At 37.1% G+C, this 15,615-nt stretch overlaps 2 protein-coding genes across 3 annotated transcripts in view; both read right to left on the minus strand.

Annotated features, from left to right (window-relative positions):
* Positions 1-2,956: 2,956 nt before the first annotated feature.
* Positions 2,957-8,804, minus strand: LOC306859102 (protein Wnt-16-like). Its single transcript, XM_079399939.1, has 4 exons — positions 8,492-8,804; positions 8,101-8,327; positions 5,727-6,013; positions 2,957-3,994 (listed from the first exon to the last, which is right to left on the minus strand). The coding sequence occupies exons 1-4, from the start codon at positions 8,623-8,625 to the stop codon at positions 3,530-3,532; spliced, it is 1,113 nt and encodes a 370-aa protein (XP_079256065.1). The 5' UTR covers positions 8,626-8,804; the 3' UTR covers positions 2,957-3,529.
* Positions 8,805-9,797: 993 nt separating this feature from the next.
* LOC306858683 (cadherin-like and PC-esterase domain-containing protein 1) overlaps positions 9,798-15,615 on the minus strand; it is a 51,769-nt gene continuing 45,951 nt past the window's right edge. For both annotated transcript variants that reach the window (XM_079399325.1, XM_079399326.1), the window contains 5 exons: positions 15,181-15,401; positions 14,022-14,123; positions 13,729-13,816; positions 13,495-13,641; positions 9,798-11,387 (listed from right to left, as the gene is read on the minus strand). In XM_079399325.1, the coding sequence (XP_079255451.1) occupies positions 11,148-11,387; positions 13,495-13,641; positions 13,729-13,816; positions 14,022-14,123; positions 15,181-15,401 (798 nt within the window). In that variant the 3' untranslated portion in view covers positions 9,798-11,147. The remainder of the gene's footprint in view (positions 11,388-13,494; positions 13,642-13,728; positions 13,817-14,021; positions 14,124-15,180; positions 15,402-15,615) is intronic.

Raw genomic sequence — 15,615 nt, forward strand, 5'->3', positions numbered from 1 at the left:
TTTTCAGCAGTTTTGACTATTATAATTATTCAGAGGCCTTGATACAATAGATTTTATATAATCAAAAGATTTCCTGTGGCATCAGAGTGTAAACCCCTTTTTGAGTTTAGCGAACCCTATTTTTCTAAGCATTTTAGTGCTAAAATAAAGATTAAATGTCAATGTCTTGAATCAGTCTCCCTCTTGTAGTCCTCTCTGGCTTGTAGACTTTGTGACTCCACCAGAGGGAGGCAGATACCATCATGTCACTGATGGATGGATTCACTCTGTTCATATTCCCCAGAATCCCCACATATGTATACAAGACCAGAAAAGTCAGTCAAGTTTTTATATGAACAGAACGACTATATGATGAATTGCTTTAAAAAAAATATTGCATAGCTCTATGGTGAGATATAGTAAGAAAGAAACAAAGAAAACATACAGGATGAATTAAGGCAGAGCGAGCGCTAAGACGTGTGTAGAATCTTAACATTGACTCTGCAGCAGTTGTTGTGGGAATTGTCGACATTTAAGCAACAGTTATTGGCAGGAAAACAGTGCCGCCAATCCAAAACCCCTCAGGCCTTAACCAACACAACCAGACATAGCCACGAGCCCCTACAGACTTCTGGGAAGGCATACAGAGCATGGCACCACTCATAGAGTACGCAGGAATGGGCCAGTGAAAAAAGCGTGACTCTTGGCTTCGGATGTAAAGCTATGTTTGGATGGATGTGACTGATCATTCACAAACCGAGACAAAAGATGAGCGATGATCGGGATGAACGATGACCCTGGTCTCCACAGGCCAGCGTGGATCAAATTAACATCCAAAACATATTGTGCATGTGGTCACACCACCCACCGCGATGCATTCAGACTCAAGTCAACAGCATACACACAGTAAAACTTAATAATTTCAGAAAAAAAAAAAAAAAAAATCTCTTCGACTTAGATTAAAGGAATGTAAAATATTGCATGGACGTGCCTCAAAAACCTCTGGGGCTCAACAAACAATGAGTATAAAAGGCAGAATAATTTCATTAAAGTATAAGGAAGGAGGGGAACCCCATATTCTTCTATTTATTATACAATTGAATTTCATCTGCAGAAATATTTTTCCTTGTTTTAACAGTTGTGCTCATTTTTCCTCGCCCAACTACACTTCCAGAACATTAAGAAACAGTTTCAGCTCACTAGCAATGACGGAACAAAACCTGAAAAGGTAATATTTCATTACAGCGGATTTAATTTGACAAATCATCTCATTTCAAAAATGATTTAACCATTAAACGCATAGTAAAGAGAAAGAGAGGGGTGAAAGAAGGCACTGAGGAAACCAAGAGGTTGGCAGCCAACTGAGCTGTTGGCTTCTTCCGAGAGAACAGATGTGTCTGCGTTTCTCTCCAGGATGGTGGGCACCAGGTTTCCAGGGCTGAAGGTCTGAGTGCTGCTCTTAAGAATATACCTGGAGGTTTGCAGCGATTAATGCAAGTGTTCAATGGAATTGATTTGGGAATCACTGTCTGTGATTCATCAACTTACTGCCCACAAGGCGCATAACTGACCAGAATGATGAGAAGGTTCCATCTGCAATTTTTTTCAAGGGTGAAATATTAGGTCAAATTGTCTTATTTATTGATACCATGAATAATGTTAAAAAGAGTGAGAAAACGGCAACATTTCCAAAAGGGAATCATTTATTGGATGGAATTGAGAGTCTTTGTGTATGGAGGACGAGAAATTACTTAAGTATAAATAAATAAATACAGAAATGAATGAATAAATAAATGTATAAATACACAATTAAATACATGAATAAATAAATATAGAAATACATAAATAAATAAACAAATAAATGAAGAAATAAATAATTAAATGCTGAAATAAAGAAATGTAGAAATACATCAATAAATAATTAAACGCTGAAATAAATAAATAAATAAATAAATAAATGCAGATATGCATAAATGAATAAATTATTTTGTCAAAAATGTTAGTTTAAATTGCACTATTTTTGTACCATTTGTGTTACACTACATTTATTTATGCATTTATTTATGTATTTCTACATTTATTTATGCGTTTCTACATTTATTTATTTCTGTATTTCTGTGTCCGTATGTTAATAAGATAGGTGGTCCTAACCTCCCTCAATGCAGGATAAATGTAGAAATACATAAATAAATGTAGTTTAACACAAATGGTACAAAAATAGAACAATTAAAAATTACACTTTTGACAAAATAATTTATGTATTTCTACATTTATTTATCTCAGCATTTAATTATTCATTTAAGTAATTTCTTGTCCTCTGTATTTGTGAGAGTCATGTAGAATAATAATCTGAAGTGATTTTACACGGACAAAAAAAAGTTTTTTTTTAAAAAAGCTTGATGCAACTTCCACTCAGAGGTAAATTCAACCACATGAGAATGAACAAGCAGGCATTCAGAGTGAAATCACGAAATGCAGCATGAGCGAGACTTTCCAGAGACTTTAGTAGATTTGCCAGCATGTGCAAGAACTCACAGGATTTTTTCGTTCTGTCACTGGACAGAAGATCTCTGATATGTTCTGTGTGTGTTGCCGTAAATTGTCACCGTCCTGTTGGCTAGAATGTGGCTACATAAAAGGGCCACTTGCATTAGCATTTAAGGGCCGTTTAAGAGAATGCAGCCATGGTATTTGGCACAACTCTGTTACTTCTAGCAAAGCACTACTCTTTCAGAGATGGGGGGGGGGGGGGGGGGGGGGGGGGGGGTTAGAGCTTAAGAGGAACGGAATGAGACACAAACATCAGTCACAAGAAATAAGAACTGGAAAGAAAACAACCATGATTCGTAATTTGAAATATACATTTAAATTGTAAAACGCATCCGTTGTCTACACTTTTAGGAACTATACTCGTTTATTTGTTTAGGAGGTAAGGAACAGACGGAGAAAGATCAGCAGTCACAAGCAAAAAGAACGTACGAGGTCTCTAAAAATTTTTATTTAAGTTTAATTACGTCTTTCAGAGTCAATAATAAGGTGAAATCGCACACGTCCATTGTTCATAATTTAATATGTACATTTAAATTGTAAAATATAAAGTTAAAATTGCAGAACACATCTTTGGGAATTATGTCTGTCTTTTATTCAAGGGATTCTCATTTGCAACCTATAAAACAGTGTATAAAAAATATCTTGGTATACTATCTACATAATTCCCACTATAATTCATCATTAACTGTAAGAGCCTTCAATGCAAACCCAAACAAAAGCATCTATTTACACTTTTTCTGCTGTTCCCAGTATTTTAGTTCCCTTTATGCTCCAGTTATATTCCACAGTCACTATATACAAAATGGCTTGGTTCCCACTTGAAGCCCATGGGAAGAGTTACGCATGTGGACTTAAAAGGGATTATACCATTTCTCCCTGGTTTTGGATTGCCGGTTGCCATGGATATTTTGTCAACACGCTTATTTGTATAGGCCCAACGGGGCTGAGAGCGCAAAGAAGGTCCACTTCCTCTCACGAGATCCCTCCCCAAGTAGTTGCTCTACTTGCAGGTGTGCATGTCGTTCATCGTCTCACAGCGGCGACAGCGAACATAGCAGCACCAGACAAACTTACACTCGCAGCGCTCTACGTGTCGTACCACATGCGTGTTGTAGCCCCGCCCACAGCACAGCAGGTTACAGCCGTCCGGCCCGGCTGAAGTTCTGTTACACCTGCGACCCCTGGTCCCCGTCACGCCCAACCGCCGGTCCTCCAAGCAGTAATTGGGCGATTTGTTGAAGAAGATCAACTCTTCTTTGCTAATAGGCATGTGGCGATGGTCTTTGTCCTTACGTCGCACCTTACGTTTAGAACGGTCCACCACCTGAACGCTGTTTTCGTAGCGCTCCTTCAGGTAGGCGCCCACACGCTCGAACGCAGCCATTGTGCGCCAACATGTTTTTACCGCACACGAACCCGACACGCCGTGACAGCGGCAGTCTGTCAACATTGTTTTGGCCACCGCCTGTAAAGGAAGAGGATACAGAGATCATTATATCTGATCGGTATCAGATAGAAGCTGGGAAAGAAGGTTGTTTTTCTAGACAATGTAAGCAAGAAATAAAAAAGCATGCAGATATGTGAACTGTGATTTGAGCATAAATTCAGCCTTCCATTTTTGCAATTTATCTTGACTCACTTCCTGGATTTCAGGCAAAAACGCGGAACTAATTTACATCGGCGAGAGAGTTAGCCTTGGTTCGCTATAAACCACATTTCCAAGGACTATATCATTTTTACGGATGAAGCTTTTACGTTTTCCCATCACTTCATGTTCTGCATCATGAAAGCAGGAGGAGTATTTTGTGAGCTGACGATTTTCATAAAATTGGAGCATTTGTTTGGGTGAAGGATTATGGGGGCCCTTAGCTCACTTGAGGGGAATTTTGTCTCACTTAAACGCTTCCAACCAGAGCAGTGGTTTAGGGTCTCCACTTAAGTGTTCTTCATTCAAGGGTGTGGAATTTGATGCAAATCATCAGCTTCTCAGATTAATCAAGAACATGTGGGGAGATGTAACTCATTTGATCAACAAATTGCCAGGGCTGAAACAGCCCATTACTATTTCTGTTCTTATTTGGTTGCTTTGAATTTTTTTATTTTTTTTTGTCAGCCAGAACGAGTCAAAGATTCATTTGCTGGAGAAAACGATCATATTTCTTTAAACGGTAATTGCATACAAGTTCGTAGTCTTGCTTAAAACCTTAAAGTGACTGAGGAAACCTTGCACTGAATGATCAATTTTTTTCAATTTTAGAGATTAGACGTGTTCATAAAGGAGGCTGTAAGATCACAATAACTTGAATGTGTTATGAATGCTGCAGGAATGCTGTCTGAGTGAATGGGGAAGGACAGACATTTTCTCTACTGTCACACTTTTCACATTTTCTTCTATTAGAGTGAATTAGTGTCTATACAGGGAAACACAGCACTGAATTAAGAGCGCTCTCTAGTTCTGTTGCTGTCTTTTTAAAGGCAAGCAGAGTCACATGCAAACTGATGCCTCGGCTTCACATATCAATCAAAACGTGAATGGAAAGGCAAAAAAAAAAAAATCGCCTTCAGTCCTTCAGTATATCAATGAAGTGAAACAGCCGTGATTCAGAAGTAAAATTCCCATTTTCTCCATATAAAAACAATTTTTATGATGAGAAAGTGGGACAAATTATGATATATGTAAAGCAATGACATAAGCTTCTGTAGAAGCTCCAAGTCAGTGTGATTTCAACTTAAAAATCTTGTTTACTTTAACTACTCATAATTCTTAAAAGAGATCAAAGAAGTCACTATGGAAACCAAAATTGCAGCAAAAGAGCTCAGAAATGATCACACACTCTCATGAAGCATATCAGATTGATCAGATTACGTCATTTGCAATAATACATGGGATTGTAGTTTATGCTTTCATAAACAATGTTAAGTACAAAGTCTTGTACCTTTGTCTGTTTGTTCAATTTTCATATTCTTTTTTTGGAATGTTATGATTCATCTCAAAGCTGGTTGGTTTCCATCCATGACTTCTTATTAAAGCCTTTATTAAAGTACTTTTAGAAATCCCTATGGAGAAAATGAAGGGAAAAGATGCAGAGGCTACTGAAAAAGTCAGCAGTCACTATTGTGCATTTCATTTCTTTCAACATTTTTCTAACTAGTATATTAAAAAAACTAGTACTAGAGTTTAGTTGTTTGTCACCTACCTGTCTCCCAGCTTCGCTGTTATGCTGGTTCATAGTGAACAGGGCATCCTCACCACGGGTTGATATGTTCTTTACCAAATTGTTGATGAAGCGACGGCTGAACAAAGTCCCGAAGGCGATGTCATCAGAGCACCCGCCCCAGTGCCACCCCTCCGTGGGCGAACCGCTGCCCAACAGGCTCATATCACACGAACACTCCGTCATATTTCCAGCACTGCAAGAGCGGGTGACTGCATGAACCAGGCCGGCAGCCATTACTGCGTAAATAAATGCTGTCTCTTTTGTACCTTAAAAACAAAAAAAGATTATTTAAGCAAGATGCCGATGCGATTTAAGTACTTACAAATGTTGAAACAATCAAAAAATATGGCAATGTAAGATTCACAGCAGGACATTTGTGAGAAGGGTCTCAGTGCAGCAGTATCAGAGCAGAGGACCCTGGGAATGTTAGAGAAACACTGATATCACACTATAAAAATGAGCAAAAATCTTTGGCTGATGGAATTTCTTTTTTATTTTGAGCACAGATGATGTTGTAAAAATTCTTTAGTGACCATTTTATACATGAAATAAATGGCTCTGTACATTTCTCCAGTTCTGATTAAATGCTATTTACATTCAATTATATAAACTGAATTGCAGATCTTAATAAAAATCACTTTTTGCAGCTTAAGTTTTAATTGGAGCAAACTAGCAATCAAGTGTCTAATCAATCTAGTCATAAAATTACACATATAGTTTCTATAAAGCTAATTTTAATAGCTTATATAAAAAAAATCATCTTATTATAAATATTAATTACATTTGGTTTATAATGTTTTAACTTATTTACTCTCAAAAATATCTGACTACTCTTGATTTTTTTTTCTTCTTCATTACTTTCAAGAGAGATGACCTAAACATTTAAAGCAAGAAACCTAAAAAACTGGAATAGAACAGAACAGAATAGAATAATAAACGGTTTCATTTTAATAATAAACAGTTTTGCCTTTATTATGATAGGACAATTTCAAGATGCCTATACAATTCCTTGGTTGTGGCTGCATGAAATCAGACATAGGGTATATCAAATTCAGTCTGCCCTTGAATCGAGCTTGGAAATGAACTGCTCTGGAAGAAAAACTTTGGACAAATCTTAGAAATGGATTCACAAAAATCAAGAAACAAGTTCTACCATTTCAGTTTGACTCTTTGTTTTGTAATCACGCTAATACTGCATGCATTAAACTCAGGGCCAGATAAAGACCATAGCAAATTTAGTATAGAGACGGTTAACCTAAACCAGATGTGTGTCACAGCTGTTCCAAGAATCAAATCATCTTTTCCATGAACATTTTAAATCCGTCATCAAGGGGTCAAAAACAAGATTGACAGTCAATTAAAAACATTCAGATTCTTTAAGCAATTACAAAGTGACGATCTCTCATTATATATTACAGAATGATCGATTTGTTTTTTTCTTGATTAATTTTGTTTTGTGTCCAATAACCACATAAAAGCATATTTTTCTGCTTTTAGACATAATATTATCATAATTACTAACTTCTGAAGGTGAACAGCCTGCTCTATGAAACTAATATTGCACACCAAATAAATAATTTTACCTTTTTTTTTCTAGCCATGTACAACGCTCCTCAAGTAAGTCATTAAGTCAATCTTTGTTCAGTTTCTGTGAATCTGAATTTGATAAATAACATTTATTGATTTTTTTATGAAAACTATCAGATAGTATTACCACCCTAATTTGTAAATTTTTTCGTCTCATGATTATTTAATCGTGTTGGTCAAACTTTACTACTAACTTTACTACTAACTGAAGCACATTCAAATTAAGCATATATGTGACCCTGGACCACAAAACCAGTCATAAAAACGTGACGTTCCATGAAGATATTTTATAAATTTCATACCCTAAATATATCAAAACTTCATTTTTTATTAGAAATAAGCATTGCTGAGAACTCCATTTGGACAATATTTTGATTTTTTGCACCCTCAGATTCCAGATTTTTAAATAGTTGTATCCCAGCCGAATATTGTCCTATCCTAACTAACCAACAGCAATGGAAAGCTTATTTATTTAAAAAAAACTGACCCTTATGACTGGTTTTGTGGAACAGGGTTTTTTTTCTAGCTTTATACAACGCTCCTGAAAATTTCGTCTTCGTTCAGTTTCTGTGAATCATTTTTTTTTTTTTATTAAAACTATCATACAGTATTACCAACCTAATTTGTAATTCGTCTCATGCATAGCTTATTTAATCGTGTTAGTCAAACTTTACCACTAACTTTCATTAATAAAAAGAACCAAAAACTATAAAGTTCAAGCACATTCAAATGAAGTCTATTTCAGTATGACAGGTTGCATGCATACCACTAGTGAGCTCGTAGCCGAACACGTTGTGGTCCCGTCGGGTCGAGCAGTTCCAGCGCTCGTGTTTGAACTGCGTTTGGCACTCGGTGATGCCCAGGCGCGCGCCCTCTTTAATGCTCGGTAGAAGATGCGGTTTGCGTGCGCACAGATCCTTCTGCTTGTGCGACAGGGGCAAATGCGCGCAACCCAACTTCTCGTGCACTCCTACAGATGTGATGCCCAACCACCTGTGATGCGGAGTAGTGTGACACAAATATCAGAAGCGGTTCTCCTCTCCTGTCGGCCTGGATTGAAATGCCATAACCAGGCCCGAGGAAAAGGAGACAATTTTCAAACATTTTTACTCAAACATTAATTGACAGTCAAGCAACATAGCACTTAAAATACTTACATCCAACTTCCCTGGGAACACAGAGGGCAAACTGAGAGCCACAGAAGGAATAAATGGTAAACTGCATGTATCCCACAACCGGTTTTATCCATGTCCACTTCATTGACCTGAACGTTTGGACAAAGACGATTCATACCGGTCCACTACATCTAATAGGATGTCTAGCGTTATATTAATCCACAAACGGCGCTTTTAAATTGATAAATGTCCCGTTTATGTATCCATTAAGTCGCAGGTAAGAACACAAACATCCAGCCACCAACAAGTCACCTTCGCCATCGGTACGAACTCAGAAAGACACAAACGGTTATATACTGCTGTTGGAAAACGCGCAACTAAACACTCTCCTGTGAAATGCTCCCACGTCGTGATTGGTCGAACCGGCGATTAATATTCATAAGATAAGACCGTTCTCAACACTGATTGGGCAGACAGATCTTGGCTTGGAGGCCGGTGAGAGAGGGCAGAAAGAATCTGTCATTTCAGCACCTCACTCGGGATTTTGTGAGATTGAAAGAAGTGTTACGGATAAAAAGGACTTGAGTGTTTAACGGAGCATTTTAACTTAGTGTGTAATATATATTTTGAAACCAAGATTAAAATAAAAGGCAGGACAATAGAGAAAGACGGCTAGATAGGGCATAGTAATAGATATAAAGCAGAAACGTTGTTTAATTAATGGTAACTTAAGTGCACACAGACGGTGTTCACATTATACAATAACTTTTAGAGATGCCGACTTTTCTAAAAAATAACTGTATAAAACGTTTAAGCGGCCAACAAATTGTTAAGTAGAGTAAGTTAACTTACATTTTCCGGGCGCAATATGTTCAGGATTGTCGCTCGCAACGCAGTTTAGGCTACTTTGGAACAACTAACACAGAGTTAACTGCACTTATACAGTAAAAACGTTGTTTTTTGATGCATTTGTGACATGTAAATTTGTTTTAAGCAATAAAAGTGAAACTGACTCACTCTTCTTCGACATACGACAGCCAATAATGCTTGTTATGATTCAGAGCGCGCGTGCGCAACGTACTGTTGTTATGGTTACCTGCAGCGTCAGGTGAAAATTATATATTTGATCATTACTGAAACGTTATTTCAGGTTTTCTTTATATGCATTTTTTTCAGTTACAGAATATTACTATTTCATTTAATTTCGATCTACACTTTTAAAAAAGTATTTCGATTTAGCTTATAAACCAGAAATAATAACTAAATATTAATTAAACGTTCCGGTTGAGATTTTTTTTTTATGAAATGCAAATGCAGTTTTATAAATGAGCAAAAACCCACAATTATTGATAATCAACTTTTATAATGATGTTTTTTCATTTTTGATTTGGTGTCGATGAAGAGGTGCAAAAGGGGGAAAACTGCTTAATCTAATATATTTTAAACAAAACTGCATGAACTTCACAGACACAGTGTGTCATTAAAATATGACAAAGGGAAATGGTTGAATGTAAGACAAAAACATTGATGAATTCAATGTTTTAAATTATGAAAATATACATTTTTAATTGTTCAGGATAAGTGACATTCATGATGATTGTTGGAATCATTTCATGCACAGGCTACACAGACAAATATCTTGGGATAGCTCTTCATAAACATCCAAAACATTTGACCCTACAATTCTGAGTTATCACGCGCTGTGGAATATTTACAGGTCAACACATGGTTTCATTTCACTTCAAGTGCAAATAGCATTCGTGCCCGTACTGAGCTCAGCTTAACAACTGGGAAGATAAGTTTTATGGGATATTTCAAATAATCCTACTAATTTTCTCTCTCCACAAACCGCTTCCTGTTTAATGTAAATTATGGACAGATAAAACATCATGCATTCCAGCAATTTAGAGTAAACCCAGCAACAATATAAAAATGTTTACCATCAAAACAGTATAAATATCCTCTTTTTTATAAACAGCATTTATAACATTTTACACTGATTATTATTAAAGGCACTGGAAAACACTGGTAGAAAAATAAATGTGTGAGAAACATAAGACAGTACAATACAATATACTTCATAAGACCTTTGGCATAGAAAATACTTTGGCATGTGAAGGAAAGGCCGTGTAAAGCTAGACTTCAAAACGTCTCCCGAGCTTCCATAAAAGTGACAATGTGAGGCAGGGTGACATCAAAGGCACTCCACAGCAGCCACCAAACATTCCCAAAACATACTGGGAAAATCTCAGCCCGTGGTTCAGCGGTAGCAGCATTGTGGGAACGTTGCATGAGCGTTGTAGGAAAGTTTTCACAAGGCCGTTTGAAGGGGCAGCGCGACAGTCTCTGTTATTTTTCATCAGCGTCGCACCACAGCCACTGCCTACCCTTAAGCTGCAGCTGCCAAAGTAATTTTGGCAGGGCTTCAGGGGGTCTCATTGAACCCCCTCACACCCCTTTTCCATCTGGATCGCTCTACACAAAAACACACATGCACAAACAGATACCTATACCTAACTCGTCCTCCAATTTACCTCTTTGATCCAGCATATGGTTAAGTAGATTCGGAGCAATCGGTGAGCACAGTTTAGCCCTTTTACGCAGATTTCTTAACACATATTCACAGCTAATCTTACAGACATACACAGACAGAAAAACACGCACAGGTTAGCGTCACCAGCCGCTAATTGTCTTTTAGTCACTGTTGGCGAATGGTCCCGTTGACGGCATGATTCACACATATCCTGCTGAGAAGGATTTCTGAATACACCGCGTTCACTGGTCCCTTTACATGGTAGGACACGTCAGGTTGAAACGAAGGTTCCTCGTGCTCTCGAGGCCCTGTTTGCTCATTGGTCGGTTTCCTGCTTTCTCCACCAAGCCTTAAGATCTTCAGCTTTCTTTGGGAAGCAGCGGTTGGAAAGGGAAGCTTATAGACCTACAAACAACATAATATAAAGTCACATTTGATTTCTGTAGAAGCTAATCAATAATCAACTCCATAGGGAATGAGAGATTTCAATCATGTAAGCAAATAACTTTATGTCTAACGGTGTGTGTGGTTCTGTTCTCTGACATGACACATTTTTAAAATTAGGAATCTAGCCTTTATCCTATTTCAGTTTTATATCCTCTTAAATTGCCAATTCTTATTAGCTCCCTGCTCTACAAAATATTAATGGTTAAGAGTTTGTTTCCTCCGAACAAACTCTTCCTCTTGTTTGCTTATGTTTTATAAAAGTATAAAAAATAAGCAACTTGAGCAAAAGATCCTGATGTTATGTATCGGTAGGTCTCAATCTGCTGGCTTGTTGTCAGATGTGGCCGCTCTAAAGTGATATCAGTCCCATATGTGAGTAGGTTTGGCATTTCTACCACCACTTCACACGCTTAGCCAGCTAATACATCTGTTCCCAACCTGCCCTTTATTGGCTAATAAAAACCCGCCTAATTGCTAATTACTCATTAACTGATCTGCCAGGCACTTTTAGGGTGAAGTAAAAAAGGAATGGCTTCTCTTTTAAAAGATTTATGGGGCTGGAAATGTGTTTCTAGCAGGATCTATATCTATCTATATGAAAAGTAGAACAGTTTCATTCACACACATGGATTTGTGGATCTAAAAATGCAAAGTTAATCGCATATGCCTTCTGTGTAGTAAATTACACCCATAATAATATAATTACAGATACAAATTTCACAAAATTAGCACAGTGGCCCAGGTTCAACAACATAGTTAAATGGTTATTAAAATAAAATGTTATTTGGCTTTGTATGTGTTGTGTTACAATATTACTGTTTTTACTGTATTTCTACTTAAATGCAGCTTTGGTGAGCTGTATGTGTTACATGATATAGTATTTAAATTAATAAAAGTATTTATGCGAGATAGGTCTTCTAATCAGCATAAGCACATAAATAATTGTGTTGCTTTTTTACTGTATTTATGAGAATCTAGTAATGATAATGTAATGAGAATAACTATGTACACTATCATTCAAAAGATTTTATAATGTTTGTACTGAAAATCTGCATTTATTTAATTTAAAATACAGTAAAAACAGTAACATTGGGGAAATTATTACAATTTTAATTAACTTTTAACTATAAAATGCTTAATATATTACAATAAAAAGTTTTTACTATAACTTTTACTATATTTAAAAAAAAATAAAAAATTTCCTGTGTAGGCATTACTTCAGTTCGGTTATTTTTTTTTTTACCTAAACTCTGGGTTCAGCCTGTTGGGTCATTTTATTGGGTTGTTTTGAATATTTTTACCTATTTTTTTTTTACCCAAATTCTGGGATCAGCTTGTTGGGTAATTTTTTTTGGGTTGTTTTGAATATTTTTACCCAGGTGCTGGGTCAGTTTAATGCTGGGTTATTTTTTTCTACCCAAACACTGGGTTGAGCCTGTCTCCGATGAACAACCCAGCTGCTGAGTTACAGTCAGAGCGCGGGCGGGCTATTTGAGTCCTCTACAGGAGAGAGAGCGGTTCTCAGCATCGCCACCGCCAATTTCCGTCACCACTCTTTTGGGGAAATAAAGGTTTGTATACATTTTAATCAATTTATAAAGTCTTTAATGTGGTGTAAATTGCATTATTTTACACAATGCAACATAAGGACGAGATGTCAGCTGCGTCAGCAGCGGTTGTTTCGCACTGGAAACGCCTTTGCCTTGCATAACATAAATGGAATTTATTCATTGTAATACTGAGTGTAAGTTAGTTTGATGTTAAAATATGTTCTCTAATTTCAGTACTGTTTGTTTTTTGGCCAGGTTTTGGAGTCAGTCACGCCATCTCTCAGCTACGAGTGAAATGTGAGGCTGCAGTCTTAAATTCGAACCAAGTTGGGTTGTTTTTAACCCAGCATTTTTTAGAGGGTGGAGTTGAGAAACATTTCTTAACATTACACATTTACATTGTTCATTTGAAATCTTCTGCAAACATTTGTATTTAATTGTCACTTTTGATCAATTCAATAGGTTCTTGCTGAATAAAAGTAAAACGTAAATAATATATATTTTTGTTGTTTTACCTCATGGAAATGGCAGGCACATCGTCCTTGCAGGAACTCCTTATAACGACCCATGGTGATGCTGAGAGTGTCAATGACCTCATATCCAAGATGCTTGGCACTTTCCAGAATATTTGCGTTCACATTATAGAGTTCTTGCACTCCATTCTAGAACCAATGAATGAAGATGATAAAGTCTGACAAGCTTATAGATGTCAATAAATGAATCAAAGTGTGATCTCCAGTGATTCTTACCAGTGGAAGGGAGCGAATACCATCCACAGGAAGATGGAAACCCATTCCTAAAGACTTCACCACCACCATGATTTTCTCAAGACCCTCCCTTGGAGATAAGTTATACGAGATAAGATATGATGTTAAACATCCAAAGCCACTTAGAAAGACTGGCAGAAAACTACATAAACCAAACCAGCATCCTTAAAAAGAAAGAAAAGCCTTTGCCATTAGAACATTGCTAATTAAAATGTGGATAAGTCAAGCTAATAATGAACAGGCTGGTTTTATGTTGCATTTGGGAACATGTTTACCTCTTTAAAACCTGCTGAATGGTCTTCAAATGGTTCAGGTTCAGCCACTGCACCCCACCAGCGACCAGCACTGTCTGAGGCGAGTTCTCCAGGGGTTGGGACCTGTCCAGTGGAAGTGGTTTCAGAGAAGAGGTTAAAGATCGACAGCACATCCTGAAGACATAATCAACAATCCATATGAACTGACCAATAATTTCAAGTGGAAATATGTTCCAAAAATCGCAAACTGTTTAGTTTCGTACCACTCAAACCAAACAATCTCGGCTAAGTATGGGGTATATAAGATTTTGGAAAGAAGCCTCTTATGTTCACCAAGGCTTACAGTATCTGATAAAAAAAATAAAAATACAGTAAAAACAGTAATATTGTGAAATATTACTGCAATTTAAAAAACCTGTTTTCCATTTTAAAATATTATAAAATGTAATTTATTCCTGTGACGCAAAATTTTCAGCATCATTACTCCAGTCTTCAGAAATCATTCTAATATGCGGATTTGCTGCTCAAGAAACATTTGTCAGTATCATAAATTTTAAAAACAGTTATTCTGCTATTTTCTTGTGTTGTTTTAAAGGATTATTTGATGAATAAAGTTCAAAAGATCAACATTTACTTGAAATATAAATCTTTTTAAAAAATTATACAATTTAATGCATCATTTCTTAAAGTAATAATTTTATTTAATTAAAAAAATCTTTCTAACCTCAAACTTTTAAATGGTAGTGTATATATACGTATTTCAACACTTAGACGAAGCAAAACTCTGCTTTTTAATTTAATTTAGCAAAAACAAAATGCGTCAGATCCTTCAGGCAGCTCCCAAAACAAATGTCTTCAACAGATACACACTATAACACACACACAATCACATCTGTGCTGCATATCCCACCCCTCTGCCCACATCAGTAGCTGTGTGAGATCAACGGCACGCTGAGCCAGCAGCGGTTACCATCCCTGCTGACATACTCTGATCTGACAAACAGCCGCCCAACCACACGCAGCCCACATCCCACCATCAAACTCACTGCCAAAGTCATTCAGTGTGTTAACAAGGCCTTTGCCACTTTAGACCGACACCAAACCCGCACATTCACAGCTTAATGGGTGTAATCCACAGCCACATGGAGACAAACATCATCCAACATACACATACACAGACCTTTCTAGAAGCTGCTGCAGAGCTCTTTGGAAAGTGGGTCTCTGAGCCTTCGGCAGCCAGAATTGTGGGTAGTAGGAGTAGCTGACGATAGTTCGGCCCTGATTCAGGTTGTGGTAGACGATGGTGTCGTGAGCCTTGTCCCAGTCCTCCAGAGTAGTGTTCACCCTCTCCATTAGGTAGTACATCATCCCTCGATTGGTGGAGTCGCCAATAAACAGGACCTGAGGGAAAACATTTCTGTATGTTAGATGTTGTGAGACTAGTTTTGGACTGGTTTCTTAAACCCAGGTCTAGTCAAATACAGAATTAGACTGCTCTATATGCACAATCCTCAATGCAAAAACAACAAGTCATTGTCTATGTGTTTTAGCTTTTATTAATGTTCTTAAAGTTATTATTCAGTTGGTCATGTGATCTTAACATTGCCGCCACCAT

Source organism: Barbus barbus (genome assembly GCF_936440315.1).
Source record: "Barbus barbus genome assembly, chromosome: 39".
NCBI classification, from domain to species: domain Eukaryota; kingdom Metazoa; phylum Chordata; class Actinopteri; order Cypriniformes; family Cyprinidae; genus Barbus; species Barbus barbus.